We start from the raw sequence: 16034 nt of genomic DNA, 5'->3' as shown, positions 1-16034 counted from the left end.
CAAAAATATGTCGACATGTGTATGGGGTTCCCATACGTGCCAAAAAATGTCAATAACTCACTGTCCATGTCAACTTAACATGTAACAAAACATTTGTCTGTGTCTATTCAACTTTGAACTATACTTCAACTGTGACAAATCCATTTTGACAATGAGACTGTCTATGTTGATTGCTCACTTGACAAAACTTGACAACTTCAGGTCTCCAATCCTTACATTGGCTCCCCATCTCCTAACCCCAAGAAAAGAGAGGACATTCTCCGGCTGTCAGATCCTTACATTGGCTCCCCATCTCCTAACCCCAAGAAAAGAGAGCACATTACTCCGGCTGTCAGATCCTTACATTGGCTTCCCATTTACTAACACCAAGAAGAGAGAGCACATTACTCCAGCTCTCAGGACCTTACACTGGCTTCCCGTTTTCTACAGAATTTATTTCAAAGTACTGCTTATGGTCTAAAAATTGCTGAGCAGTTTAGCCCCAAATTATATTGCTGATATGTTTGAAGAATATAATCCTGGAAGGTCTCTTCCCACTAAACATTGGACGTCGGATAGGCGTGCAGATCATGTCTATATTAGGTCCGTCAGTCCATGACCAATTCTGGACATCTATACAACGTCCAAACTAGGTCCACAATTTGAACGTCCATCCATGACCCAACTTGCACGTCAATATGACATTCAACATTTGAACGTAATTTTTTTTTACGTTATTTGGACGACTATGACAGGTGCAGGAAATATAGTTTTATTTAGAAATATCAACATTGTTGTTATCAACATAATAAATGTGAATACAGATGATTATTTCGAAACATGATTTATTATGCCAATGCGTACGTATTTTATGTGCATTTGCGCTGATATGACAATAAATTATATCGTGCATTGTTTTTTATTTTCGTTCTGAAAACCATGTGAAAACTGAGTAGTGCAGAGCAGCTGTAACAGTTTTATCCACGTCCCTCGCGGACACTTTTGTGCACGCGCAGAACGCGGGATTTCAAAATCTGGCAGCAGCTTGATGCCCGGTCGAACAAATTAACATCCAGCTTGCTAAACCAGGTTAATGCTAAATTATGTTTTTTACTTTTCATGATACTTTAGCTCTGTACTGCTCTGTTGTATACACTGTAGCACCGGCGGGGCTCATGTCCCAGCATGCCCCGCGTGCAGTTGTAAATAGCCATTGTTGTGTTGTTGCTGTTATTGTTAATTAATAGGTAATTCCTTATTGTTGCGCATGTGTTTACATGTGTCTTGTGTGTACCCGGTCTGATCCTCGTGTGTAATTAGCTTACATAAATGTCCCACCGTGGATGCGTCTTACAGTTCGTTGTCTGACAACTTTGTGTTTCTTGCATATAATTATGTTTGGTGCTCTTTGGGTGCCTGATGTAATCCTTGTACGGATTATAAATTGAGTGGATGTTCCATGACAGAGGAGTCTTCGTGTTTCTCTGCTCGCGATACCTCCATCTGCCCGTCGCAGCAATACGTTATTTAAATTTAAGTTTTAATTGAAAGCATCGTGAAATTGTTCATTTATATATGAATTTAGTCGAGACACGACATACACAATGTCTAAAATTAGTCTGCTTTTGGTATTATAAGACGTCCACAACGACCACATTTGGACTATAAATAGCCCATACATGGAGGTCCCACGGCCGTCAATACTAGACGTTCATTAGACGTCAAAAAAAGACGTCGCCTGGCGTTACAAAACAACCCCTTCAGTGGACCAAAATTGGACGTCCAAAAACGACATATTAAAGATGTCATTCCGACGTCACTATGCGCAGTGGGTTAGATCAGTAGGGACTGGTCAGCTAGTGGTGTCCAGAGCCGAAACAAAGTATAGTGAAATGCCATTTAATCATTACACTGTCAGATGCTGGAACCTCCTTCCAGTGAACATAAAATGCCAAATGCATACTTTTAAGTCCTTACTGAAAACATTTTTATTTTCTATTGCTTTCACATAATTGAATCGACTGGCACTTTGTCACTTTCAATATCTTTTCTTAAATGTTTTATGTTCTTTTCATTTTAATTATTGATTTTCATTTTTATCCATATGTTTGTAGTTATGTCTGTTTGTACTTCATGTGTAACAGGCCCCAGACTGATAACGCATAAACAGATATGATTCCTGTAAAGACAGGAAAAAGAACGAGATGACAGAGGTGACAACTGCAGGCTTGAAGGGTATGAAGACAGCAAAGGTTTTTATTAGGTTATTTGATGCATTAGATATGTCGGGACCACATTCCTGCATATAAATGCCCAAAATTATTTTCTTGTGCAGCTCCTTTATACTTCTGCTTCATATTTATCATTCTATAAGATACTGTAAGAATGAAGTTTCACAGTTACTGCCTTCTCCACGTGCAACCAAAGAAAACCGGTCAGAACCAGCTCTGTAATTATCAGTGTGACCTTCTTCCTGGTCGGCTACTAACCAGCCCCCACCTTTCACACAGACAGTACTCCATGATCATATCAAATATCCTCTAAGTAAACATAAAATCTTCCACTACTTCAAAATGTATAATTCCCACTACACCGTATTTTAATGTTCTTTCATCATTTCAAAAATCCATCATCTCAAAAATAAAACAAAATGCATAAACCACTTACAATCTCGTTTGTTGTAAAAAAAAAAAACACATTTCCATGCCTCCATTTACCAGTAAAACAATCCAAAGGTTCAATCAATATATTACTGCATCAATGAATCCTCATTGAGTCCGTAATCAATTTATATGTTACATTTTTACTGCTACTGTTTTTCATGCACACAACTACCTAAATTTCATGCTTACAACTACCTAAATCAAAACATTACTATGATATGTAGAATTTCTAAGTTCTCATACGTTTCTGTATTTAACCTCATAGTGCAAATAAGAGAAACTAGCACATTGAGTGTTTTTGACAGTTTATCATAAGCTTTGATGAGTCTATATTTGTCATTGAGAGAAAATGACTTTCTTTTTCCCGTCATGTTTTCTGTGCATGCAGCATTAGCCTCAGGTAGCTAGCCAGAAGCAGACGGGCTACCACAAGGCAATGTAGGGCTATAAGGAAAGTAAAAAAAAAAAGAATAATTAGCACAGTTTTATTTTTTTCCATATGTTGTCATGTGTAAAATGATCCAAAATGAACACTGTAAGCGGACCACTTGATTATTATAAGCGAATTATGTATTTAATATTTTATATTAAGACATCTTCATTTCGTTACTATATTGTTGGGGGGGGGCTTGGGGTCATCTTGGGGGGGCTGAAGCCCACCCTAAATAGGCCTAACGACGCCCATGGCTTGGGTGCTACATGAGCTGCACACAAGTTCCTTTTCACTTGTTTATTTTTTAGAGACACAGGTATTGGGTCTTTCGCCCAACCAAAGTTAGAAGTTCAGCACGATTAGGTGCCAGACCAATGTGCTAAGCTAATGTGCTACACTATAAAAGTATACAAATTAGTAAAGAAAAATAGTATACAAAATATTGGGACACACCTCTCAATCATTGAATTCAGGTGTTTCATTCAAACCCATTGCCGCAGATGTACAAAATCAAACATCTAGCCATGCAGTCAGGTTTACAAAGATTTGTGAAAGAATGGCTTGTTCTGAAGAGCTCAGCGAATTCAAACATGGTTCTGTCATGGGATGCCACTTCTACAATAAGTCAGTTTGTCAAATTTCTTCCCTGCTAGATATTCCTCCATTGAACTGCAAGTGGTATTATTGCAAAGTGGAGGTATTTAGGAACAAAAGAAACTCAGCCAAGACGTGGAAGACCATGTAAAGTAACAGAATGGGGTTGTCAAGCTACATATTGATGCCTATGGATTTAAAATGGGGTGTCAAACATTCCTGTAGGTTTAATGGCCAGGTGTCCCAATACGTTTGTCCATATAGTTTCAATGAATCAACTTCTATAACTGAATAACATTAGACATATTAACTACCCAATAATATTTAGGATGAGTGTACACAATGGCAATGTATAAATTTGCACTATGGTGCTATGAATTTGTACAAGCTGCATTTTTTTTTTTTTTTTAGAAAAAAGAGTCTGGGAAATATTGATAAAATCAACGGAACAATATCTCATCATGTTCTCAGACAAATGTACAAGTAAAACAAAAGAAGGAACAAAAAGGGCCTCACTCTTGCAGTGGATTAAAAAGTGCATCTCAGTCTCCTGCTGAAAATAAAGGTGAGAGTGTGAAGGTGCCTGCACAGTATTATTCTGGGATGCTCCTGAAGAATCAGGTAAGTACTACACCATCACTATGTTTTATTTAAGCAAAGATCATTACAGGAGAATCCAAACGTCTGCACTGTTCTGAGTGAACGGCAGGCTTGGGAAAAAATGCCAGTTTGTTTTTAAATACATACAGCAATTGTCTAAAACAGTCGCATCTGCAACATTAGAACATGAAAAATGCAAATGTTGTATTGAAAGGCTGTTCAGATGCTTTTGAATATTTCATTTCTAAATTTAGATTGACTTGAAACACTAATTAGGATCCACTGCTAAAAATGAAACATTGAAATTCTCCAAATGTGCTGGAATAGAACTAGCTGGTGTTTTAAAATCCAGTTGATTTTGTAAAATATATATGATAAGTTACATCAAAGGCAAGGACAAAGGCAAAGGCAGGCGTGGGGAAAACCAGAGGGGGCTTTATTAAACGAAACTACAAGCAGGGCAAAAGGAAATGGACCACGAGGGGTTAAAATGGGGTAGAGAGAATCAGGCCAAAACACAGGATGTGGGGCAAACTGGGGAGCACATGCAGGCAGCAACATCAATGACTGGACTGGGGGGCTCAACACTGGTAGGCGCTACACATACACACACACACATTTCCAACAACCATCCATACACCCATGTATTTTTTATTCGAACACTAGCACACCTCGTATAGCCTGGCATCCTATCCAGGGTGTTGCCCTGCACTGTGCTACATGGGTTAAATTCAGAAAAGTACTAAAAGTATGGTACGTCTTTGTGTTGGTTTTCCACTGGCGTCAAAACTGGTACCGAATTTAAAAAATTGCCATAGCATTGTAGCACCAGTGAGATTTGCGAATCCCAGCATGCCTCGCGAGCGCTTGTGGATATAGCCTTGTGTCTGTGTATTGTAAATAGCCCTTGTCTTGTTGTTGTTTTGGTTATAGTTGCCTTCCCAATCGTGGCGTGTATGTTTGCCTGTGTCTTGTGAGTTCTTCGCGTGTTCTTAGCTTGTATAACAATCCCACCATGTGTTCACCTTACAGTTCGCCGTCTGACCCAAACATGTTTTCCATGTTTGGGTTTGCTGCTCATTGAGTGTTTATTACAGTTCTGTTCAGAACTACAGTGAAGAGCGTGGGGGATATTCCATGAAAGTAGCTAAAGAAAGCCAGACTTTCCCGAAAAAGTCTGACTCAAACTATCACCATCTCTAAACTAAGTCTCATGTCATTCCACTAACACAGTTCAGATTTAACTAATTAAGTTATGTAAATGTTACAAGTGCCTAGTACAGTGACACGGTGGTACAGTGGTTTGCGCTGTCACTTTATACCGTGAAATTTCCTGGTTTAATTTCCATAGCCAACAGGGAATCTTCTGGGTTAACGTGTCATTCTTACTGTATATTGTTATTCTGTATTAATTGATCTCCCTAAAATACTTTCAATTGCATCCGTGTGAAATGTTCTGCACCGTATCTTGTCTTTGCTTTTTACTAACAGACTTTCAAGGTAGACTAGCTGTGACTAAACAAAATATTAAAATATCTTCCTGTCCATATTATTTTAACGGATTTTTTTTTCCAATTCCAGTCATTGCATTTCATGCTAGTCCTTTGTAATATGGGTATGCTTTTATTCAAATGATTCTGGAATTAATTGGAATGCCCAGATGTGATTTTTATAGGCTTTGTTATATTTATTACATGACATGAGTAGTGAGAATGCGGAATTGTGTGTGATTATATATATATATATATAACTGGAGTTGAGAACCACTGTTTTACTATTGGCTGATTGAGAGGTCTTCCCAAAAACCTGCACCTACAGCAGTCCTCCATGAAGCAGGTTCCTCACCCCTGTGTCACGTCGGAACGGGGAAGCAGGTGAAATGAGCCGTGAAGAAGGGCAAACGGGGTTTATTGTCAGGGAAACAGACTCAGAACATGCAACGTCAATGACAGACCTAGGGAAACAGACTTGAACGCGGACTAAATACAGAACATGACATCAGAAGAAATGCAAGACAGCTGGTACGATGGGAATTCACACGCGGGTAACGAGGTGGGCATGGCACACACGAGGACTGGATGCACAGGTCATGACAGAACCCCCCCCCTAAGGCACGCACTCCGGGCGTGCCCCAAGGGGAGCGGCGGACAGGACGAGACCGGGAACAAGACGAACCTGGAAAACAAGACAAGACCGTTACTGGGGCACAGGGAACAGGACCGAAACACAAAACAAACACAAGGGCAGAAACCACGACAAAACCTGACAGAGCACAGGGAATGCGGACAGGCAGACCAGAAAGGGATACACAGGGGAAACACTAATGGAAGGGACAAAAGGTCCAGGAGTGAATGGAGGCACGACAGGAGGACGAGGAGCTGAGACAGGAGAAACAGAGGGAGGAGGAAACACAGGAGGCCAAACGGGAAAGGTCGGGGGACAAAGGCGAGCTCAAGGGAGCCACGGCGGGCGACGGGCAGCAGCGGGAGGGGCCACAGGAGACGGGGAGACAGGAGCAGGAGGGGACCACAAAGGGAACGAGGAGACAGGCTGAGGACAGATGGAGGAATCGAGGAGGAAGACGGAGGGGGCACCAGGGGAGACGAGGAGGGAGTCAGAGGGGAGCCCGATGGCACAGCCACAGCCGGCGAAGGCACAGCCGACCAACGAGTCGACGTCAGGGAACCCACAGGTGACCGACGAGGCGTCGGAGGTGGGACCGAGGACTGTCAATGAGGTGTCAGAGGGGGACCCGCAGGCGACCGCCAAGCCGGAGCCCCCCGAGCCCTAGCCAAGACAAGAGAGGGCGAGCCAGTGGGCAGGGCGGGAGGGACCCTGGCCCTGCGCTTGTGTCCTCTCCCCTTTCGGGAGGGCTAGCCAGGGGGCATCAGGTGCAGGCGGTGCCGTAGCTGGGGCTGTGGGCGGAGCTGCAGGCGGCGCCTGGACCTCGGGCGGAACAGCAGATGGAGCCACGGGTGGAGTGTTGGGCACGGGAAGAGCTGCAGGCGGCGCTGGGACCTTGGGCCCGGGCGGAGCTGCAGGCGCAGCGAGAGCCTCAGGCACGGGCGGAGCTGCAGCCGCAGCGAGAACTCATTTGAAACCTTGTATAGTGGTCCAGTGGACGTCAGCATTCGACGTTCAGAAGACGTTGTAAAAAGACATCATAAAAGCTTTCATTCTGGCTCCTCAGGGGACGTCTTTTCTACGTATGACAAAGACGTCGTTTAGACGTATCTTTGCGCAGTGGGTCATAGCATTTACTGTCCAGAAAAGTGCGCACATTCCAGGTGCCAAAATGTATTATTTTTTTTGTTTCTGACCGCATGGAGGAGACCCCACTGGACGCAGTAGTCCAGCCATGAAAGTGGTGAGGCAGACAATTTTTAGGGCACCTTTTCTAGCTCCCTTCCCTACTGGGGAGAGCAGTGTGGACCCTGAAAAGGGCTGCTCGGTCATGGGTAAAAGCACCGACAAACTCTCCTACCTCATTCCGAGAGTTCGACGACTCAACTTCATCCACCACCTGTGTGCCAGTTCGTGGCTAAGAGCTTCCAGACTTCTCAATCCTGCTCCTATTGCCACTTGCTGATCGCCATAGGACTTGAGTGGAGAGGAGGGTGCTGATGGATTCCCAACAGGTGGACGCCTGTGCGTGGCTTCTTTTAACTTGGGGAGACTGGGGCATAAACAACCACCACACGGTCCTTGACAGAGACAAACCTATTATCAACAGCATGGACTCCATGACAGTTGGAGGTCCCTGTCTGCTGCAGCCTTCTTCCACCTTCATAGCCATTGTTCTGATCCACCTGCATGCCTGGACACAATCCTCCGCCTGCTCCGCTGTTGAGGTCTTTTTTGAGTCGCGCTTTGTCTGGCACCTCCCCTTCAACCTTACCGCCAAGGGTGACCCTACCAGGAGTGTGGCTCCAGACGGTATCGCTCTTGGGATTTCTGGTATACGCAAGCCTCTCCACCACAACAAGGTGGTGACTCTTCGGAGAGTCCACTGATCAAAGCACACATACTTTCTTAGTTGTGCCTATCTTGTTAGGTTTTAGAGCTATTATCCCATATGTGTATTGCCCCATTGCATATTATACAGATAATGTAAACATTAAAAAAATAATAAAAGTTTTGCCCAGAAAGAAATATGAAAAACCAAGGTATGTGCAACTGTTGCCATGAACCCCAAATGCTAAACCAATATCTAGTTTCAGCTGAAATGACCTATTTTCTTGACTAGTAACAAGACTTTGCACAAATTATGAAATGGCTTGAACCACAAAAGTAATCGGTATGCATCTTTGTCTGTGTACTGGTCATTAAAAACCGCCTTAAAATATGGGGCTAACTTATCTGCGGTTTGGGATACTGTCCTCTGCATGGTCCATCTCCTTTTATTTTTCCCCGGAAAATTACATTGCGTTGTGAGCGGATTAGCCGTCCTTTTTTGTTTTGTGTGTGTTTTCAAGATTTGCCACACGTTTTTGGAATTAGTTTGTGTTTTCTGAATTTGTAGCATGTTGACACTTACGGGCTACTGTAGAATATACAATAAATTTGGTTATAAAAGTGAATTGAATTCTACTGATAATGTACTGCAGTGGTACCTTGGTTTGCGAGCATAATTCGTTCTGGAAACGTGCAAAGCACTCATATCAAAGCAAATTTACCCATTAGAAATAATGGAAACTCAGATGATTCTAGTCCCAGTTTGTGTTCCACAACCCAAAAATATCCAGTCTTCACTGGAATCTTTTTTTTTTTGTGTTTAACAAGGAACCTATCCAATAACAGCTGATTTTGCCTCATTTTCAAATGGAAATGTGAACATTGCATTGTCCTTAAAGAGATTCATCGCTCGCACTGTTACGCCCTTATTCGGGTGTTGCTTTTCTACTAAATTTTGACTATACGAGTGAGGGATGCCGACTGAGACCGAGCATGGGAGATGATTACCCACAATCCCAGAGTGAGAGAGAGAGAAGAACCATCGGCTGAGTTGTGATTGCGTGATGCTAGGCAGACAAAGCGTATATGTAATAATTGCATTGCAAGACCTCGCTCGTTTATCAAGTTAAAATTAGTTAAAGTTTTTTGCTCGTCTTGCAATATACTCACAGACCAAGTAACTTTCACTGTATTTAAAAAAAACACAACATCACTGTTTTATATTGTGTTTATTATTGAATTGCTGATTTAAATTCGGACAATCACTTAAAAGAGTAAGAATGATTAGTGAATAGTAAATATGATATGACAACAATCACTCATTTCTGATATTTGCTTTTTTGACCCCTAGGCTCTGCTATACTTTGGTAAGCCTGGGGTACGCCTTCTCTTAGTCTCAGTCAACAGATCAAACACAATCTGCTCTTTGCATTTTCAGTAATGCAGTCAAGCTTTCTAATGCAAGCAGAATGGCACAAAAACGCACACACACACAGAAAATTATATTACCTAACTCAAACTACTGTTTCAGTGTCTGATCATACATGATACCTAAATTTGACTGTATATGTTTATTTTTGTGAGTCTGGACTCCCCACTTTCATATCTGCCTCAGGAATTCCCTACGGATCCCAAAGCCAACAGCAATCTATGTAAACAAACTTCTCCTGCATCTAGTCCCAGTTTGTGTCTTCAGACATGAAGTACAATAAAGTGAAATGATCTGGATCTCTGGAGCAGTGTTTCTTTAAGTGTGGCTTCTAACTTCTGTATAGTATAGGCCTACTGCCCTACAAAAACACAGAACCTACACTGACACTGAAACTGGGAAGTTTTTCGACCATCCATCTCTATGTATAGCAGGTAGGTAAATGATAGTGTGTTTTTCAAAACCGAGCATAGCTGAACTAAGATATTTTGCTGTGAGATAAAACCTCAGCTCAATTTTGACAAAATATGCAAGTTAAGCCATTTTGCCTTTGTACAGCAGTATAGGGTGACTAATTATAAACTGTTGTAGGTCCACAAGCTTTTACACACAATGATTAACATGATAACAGTGTCTCCAAAGTCTTTCACTAACTTCAATACCTTAAGTTAATGTGTTAGAATTACAAAGTGTATCTGTGAACCTTTGCAAAAAATGTGTTCCATTATTTTGATGTTTGTTGCTTATGTATAATATTTGCTTTATATTTAGTACAGTAAATCAAAATTATTCATTCAGGAGGATATCCTACTGTTTCATCCATCTCATTCTATGAGGGGGCACAGTGTGATGATGTTTTCTGCACTTCCAAATATGGGAAAAAACAATCTAAATCCAGGATAGAGCGGCTGAGTGAATGTGGTCTGAACTCTGTGGATCAGAGTCATTATGTCAGAGACTCTGTAGAAGGACAGAATTCCTCCCTTGTGATCCAAATATACACCAATTCGAGGGCAAGAAGATAGAGGCAAAGAGGTCTTGCTGTTATTGTATCTGAAACAGCATTTTGAATTGGAGCAGTGCAAACTCCAGGACTTGTCATTATGTCCAAGACAGCAATCATTACCAGATCCTTTCCTACCAATTTCTTTATATGACACTCCTATATAAACTTCCCCACTCCACTGAACCTCCCAGTAACAGCAACCAGACAAACCCTCTTTACACAGTATTTGGCTAACAGAGTCAAATCTTTCTGGATGAGAAGGATAATAGTAATTGTCTCCATCCCTAATGACCTCTGTGTCATTGTTAAAGAGAAACAGGTTTTCATGGACTGTGTTGTGGTCCAGAGAGAGCTGACAGGCATCTGATGCAGAAAAACAAGAAATAAGAATATTATAGTCTCATCTGACAGATGTATATCCTATTTAACCTATATGTATTGCTTTTTGATTGGTGCTAAAATGCTAAGTAAAATAGTAACATTATTTGTGGTTTACAGTTCAAATCTCGGCCTAGGTCTGTGTCTCTGTCTGTGGGTTTATGTCTCTGACTCAGACTCACGTTGTAAGAACAGTCCTCTGATCCGGGTCTCTGGTGTTGGCAGGACGGTCTCAATATTCACTAAAAAGATAGAGCTGAGTTAATGTCATTAACTTGCTTTTAAGATTTTATTTGTGTATTTTTGTTACATTGATATATTCAGCCATGGAAAAAATTATGAGACCACTCTATATTTTAAAACAAATCTGCATTTTTAAATCCTGGCTTAATTCGGGTTCTGCTGGCAGAAGGCTACACTGAGCAGCAGATTGCTTCCAGGTTCAAAATTTCTAAGACAGCAGTACACAAGAATAAGGTGAAACTGGAGACACTGGGAATGACCAAAACCAGCCAGGTAGAGGGGGGAAGCAAATTTCTGATGCCTGAGATGACCTTATGCAACAGTTTCTCATGAATCAGAGGATGACATCAAGTGGCTTTCAAAAGGAATGGCAAACATTAAGTGCAGGTGTGAAGTGCACTGCTAGGATAGTTTGCATCAGGCTCCTAGAAGCAGGACTGAAATCCCATAAAGCAAGGAAGAAGCCCTTTATGAATGAGAAGCAGGGAAGAACCAGGCTTCAGTTTGCAAAAAAGTATATATTATTCATAGCCGCACACCTATACATTGAGAAATGAGTGAAACAAAAAATTGTGCTGTGGTCTCTTAATTTTTTCCATGGCTTTATTGTATATGGATAGTTATTTCACATGGAAATAACTGAAATTCTGATTCGTATTAACTTGTATAAAAAAATTGAACATCATGAGTATAATGCAGATATTAAACATAATTTGTAAAGTAATGTTTGTTCCAAACTCTTGGATACTTTTTGATGACATAGGTAAGTGACAACTTGCTTATAACTTCTTAGTAGTTCTTCATTTTTAAATATTAATATTCTGTGTTAACCTTTTTGGCCAATGTTTGCTAATTTCTTTCTGCAGCAGTCTTCAAGTTTCTCTTGCAGACCAAAAACAGACATCATCAAACCCTCAGAAAAGCAGCATGGATCCATAGTGATCTTGGGTAGATCTTCATGTTTTGGAAGCTGGCAGAGAGATTCAAAACTCTACACAGACAGCACACCGAAGATAAGCAGATCAGTTACTCAATTAGATTTTTTTTAGATACATGCATGTGCACACACACACACACACACACACACACACACACACACACAGAGGTTTGTATTTATATCTTTGCGGAGACTTTCTATTAATTTCTATGGGGAAAAACTCTAATCCCAACATGATGACCTTAACCCCAACCCAGCCCCAACCTTAACCATAAATAACCAAACTAAATACAAGACTTTTGGCATTTTTAGTTTTTTGATTGCTGTCACAGATCTTTGTGGGGACCTGAAAAATTGTCCCCACTATGTCAAAATAATGGTCCCCACAACATTTGGTCCCCACAATGTAATATAAGCATAACCCACACACACATACAATATAAACATAAAACACAAACACAACCATGTTTGTGTGTGTGCGTGTGTAAGTATGAGGAAACCCCAACTACATAAAAAGAAACATACTTGTTCATGTATAGTTTGTGTCAGAGAGTCATATCCAGTGATGTTACCTGGAGGAAATGGATGTGATCCTGTGTGCATGAAAGGTATTCCATCTCATTCTTTATCTTCCTTAGCTGACTAACATTCTGCTCCAGTTGCTCACGGACGTCTACAGCCTCAGTCATTTTAGCCTTCTCCTGATCTGCAATCATCTTCTTAAACTCAGAGTGGCCATTTTTAATGAAGCTGATCAGCTCAGTAAAGATCTTCTCACTGTCCTCCACCATTGCTTCTGCTGAGTGCTGTTACAGACGTGGGGACAAGAGTTACACACATTTACTCAGCACTCAAAGGGACACCAGACAGCCTGCTCCCATAGGTAGGAAAATGGCACTTTCTGTGCTGCTTAAAGGCTGCGCACGAGAGAACCCAGCCTGAGCTGTGACATGGCTCTTTCTGTCTTTCAGCAGCTAGCTGCTGCCTTCATTTCTCCTCCGCACTTACTGTGAATGAGTCTACACTCTTTTTCATCTCCTGAAGCTTCTTCTCTCTCTTCTGTATTCTCTGCTGGACTTCTTTGTGTTTTCTCTCGATCTGCTTCTGTAGTAAACAAACAAAATTTATTATGTATATATTACACTTACTAGGAAATTATCTTTCTCCAGGTAATCATCCTATGTGCATGAATCAATTAATCTACCAGTTACAATTACATCAGTGTGAGGATTGTCTTAATAACACATTGTACAGGGTTACTCAGGAGGCTGGAGAATCTTGGGATAGTTATGCAAACACAGCAGAGATGATGTGACTGCAAGATTCATTCCTGCTTAGTTATGGCTTTGGAAATCAAAGTGACAAACCAAGCCAACATTCAGCGATGACACAAATTTTATTTACATACAACTCAGCTGTAATGCAACTAATCCACCATATGCAGGATTCATTTCCTTTTCTTTCCATTTTTATAGTCAACTTCATACAGCATGTAAATCCCACTTCCTGTTCTTACTGCTGTCCCACAGTGGACTTTATACTTCCTGCATGAACACTTTTCTGTTACTGTTCTTCCTGATACCTCGCAATGCACTTACAGTAATACAGTCTGCAAGATTCACTTCCAGTTCTTACTGCTTTCTTGCTATGGACTTCAGATGCAGGATTCACATAATTTCTTTCAATTTAGATCTTATACTTCACTCCACTTTGTTATATCTTTAGTCATTGAAAGGAACAAGTTATTTGAGAATGACTCACCAATTTGTAGAGCGTATGGTAACACCGTAACAGCCAAAGCATGTAGCACAACTTAAGAGAACACCATTCATAACTTCATGCCACATTGCAAATTTTCAGTTCACTGTAGGCTAGTAACCTGTTAAAACAGGGGTCTCAAACTCAAATAACCTGAGGGACACTGGCTCAAGGGGGTAACTTGATAATCTGATAAATCGCTGCCATTAAAACTTGCCATCTGTGGGGGTTGCAGCGACGCTAGAATTCACCACCAAATTTTACCGTTGCTGATTAGTTTTTTATTCTCTGTGGAAAGCTAGTGATCAATATTAATGCATTTTAATATTTTATTTGATGTGGTATATATGGGAGGTATTTTCTGCAAAAAATAAAATTAAAATGAAAATGATAAAAAGAAAATACAATCTCCACTTTGCCATTTACTTCCCAAAGTCTGTGCGTAAAAATCCTGCACAAATTAAAATTAAAATGAAATAGCACTATTTGCATTTTAATTTTCCACTCATGTATGAGTCAGATGTGAAAAATTGAAAAATAAAATTAAAAACCCTTTTTGTCTTTTCATTTTCCAATTTGACTTTTCATTTCCTACTTTGGCTTTTCATTTTCAAGTTCGCTACATGCAAATATATGTTAATCGGAGCGGGGCGGTGGGCGGAGCTACTGATCACTGCTGCGCTTCTCAGTGCGTTTGCCGATTCCTTTCTTCTTGTGTTTCTTGCCCGTGTCGCCCAAACTAATGGCAAAGTCACACGCGGCTTAAGTTAGCTACTAGCTACAGCTTCCGATTCATTTACCTTCTTATTCGTAGCGTCTAATTTCGGGGCTTTATTTTTCAATTTTTCACATCTAACTCATACATGAGTGGAAAATTAAAATGCAAATAGTGCTATTTCATTTTAATTTTAATGGGGTAAATGGCAAAGTGGAGATCGTATTTTCTTTTTATCATTTTCATTTTAATTTTATTTTTTGCAGAAAATACCTCTCATAGGTATAGGCAGGATAAACCACTTCGAGGTGTGCGGTTATATTAAAATGGTCAGCTCCAACTTGGTTAGCATTACAGAAAGTTGTCGTTGATTATTTTCATATAACCTCACATTTTATCGCGGTTTACCCTTTACATGTAGTTTTTCTCATCCTTACCTGTTTTTCACTCCTTTCTGCAGCAGCTGTGATTAAATCATGGCCCTTGTGCTTGTCCAATGTACACAGGTAACAGATACACTGCTGGTCAGTGTGGCAGTAAACCTCCAGCACTTTACCATGATTGGAACAGATCTTTCCTTGCACTTCTCCAGTGTCATCAGTGATCTTGTGTATCCCAAAGTTTAGCTTGACAGCTTCGATTTTTCCCCCAACACCGGTATCACATTCCTCATCGCCAGATTCAGATTCAGACATCTTCGGTTTGTCTGTCTTTAGATTTTCCAACATTTCAGCCAGCAGGGTGTTATTGTGTAGCACTGGTTTTACTTTGAAGTTTTGTCTGCACTTAGGGCATCTGCATTCATCGTCATCTTGATCCCAGTAGTTCTTAATGCAGCCCATGCAGTAATTGTGTCCGCAGGGAGTAGTCACTGGATTCTTTAGTACATCCAAGCAGATAGGACAGATAAGCCAGTCCTGATGTATTGAGATTCTAGCCTTTTCCATTTTACTGCAAAGTTCACTCTGCTCTCTCAATTCTTAAATTGCCAGAAGTGTGGGGCTGAACTGAGACCAAGTCAATCATTTTCACTTTAGCACTGTAATGCACGCCCACTGCCAATATGGTCTATATATGGTATTCTCTGAGGTCTCTGTGACCAGGAACATAACAACGCATCTGGAAACTTGCTTTCTTACTTTTGATTTCTGTTTGCTCTGTAGTAAGCATCACAGGAGACCAGAGCATGAGACATTTTAGCATTCATTTTTCTGGTGCATCCAGTAGCTGCAGCGCCAAACCCCCAAACAGTTTCAGGACATTGATATCAAACAACGGGGGTGCATGAGGTTTGCTGAATACCTGTAGTCAGGCCAACTTAAATCAAGTGGGGTATATACAGGTA

The 16034-nt window shown here is 40.9% G+C and overlaps 1 protein-coding gene across 1 annotated transcript; it reads right to left on the bottom strand.

Annotated features, from left to right (window-relative positions):
* Positions 1–9575: 9575 nt before the first annotated feature.
* On the bottom strand, positions 9576–15647 carry LOC111850154 (tripartite motif-containing protein 16-like). Its single transcript, XM_072700415.1, has 6 exons — positions 15127–15647; positions 13225–13320; positions 12789–13022; positions 12111–12270; positions 11219–11278; positions 9576–11021 (listed from the first exon to the last, which is right to left on the bottom strand). The coding sequence occupies exons 1-6, from the start codon at positions 15634–15636 to the stop codon at positions 10477–10479; spliced, it is 1605 nt and encodes a 534-aa protein (XP_072556516.1). The 5' UTR covers positions 15637–15647; the 3' UTR covers positions 9576–10476.
* Positions 15648–16034: the final 387 nt, after the last annotated feature.

Source organism: Paramormyrops kingsleyae, chromosome 1, assembly GCF_048594095.1.
Source record: "Paramormyrops kingsleyae isolate MSU_618 chromosome 1, PKINGS_0.4, whole genome shotgun sequence".
In the NCBI taxonomy this organism is placed as follows: domain Eukaryota; kingdom Metazoa; phylum Chordata; class Actinopteri; order Osteoglossiformes; family Mormyridae; genus Paramormyrops; species Paramormyrops kingsleyae.
Note: the sequence above shows the minus strand (reverse complement) of the source record. Positions and strands in the feature narration are given on the sequence as shown.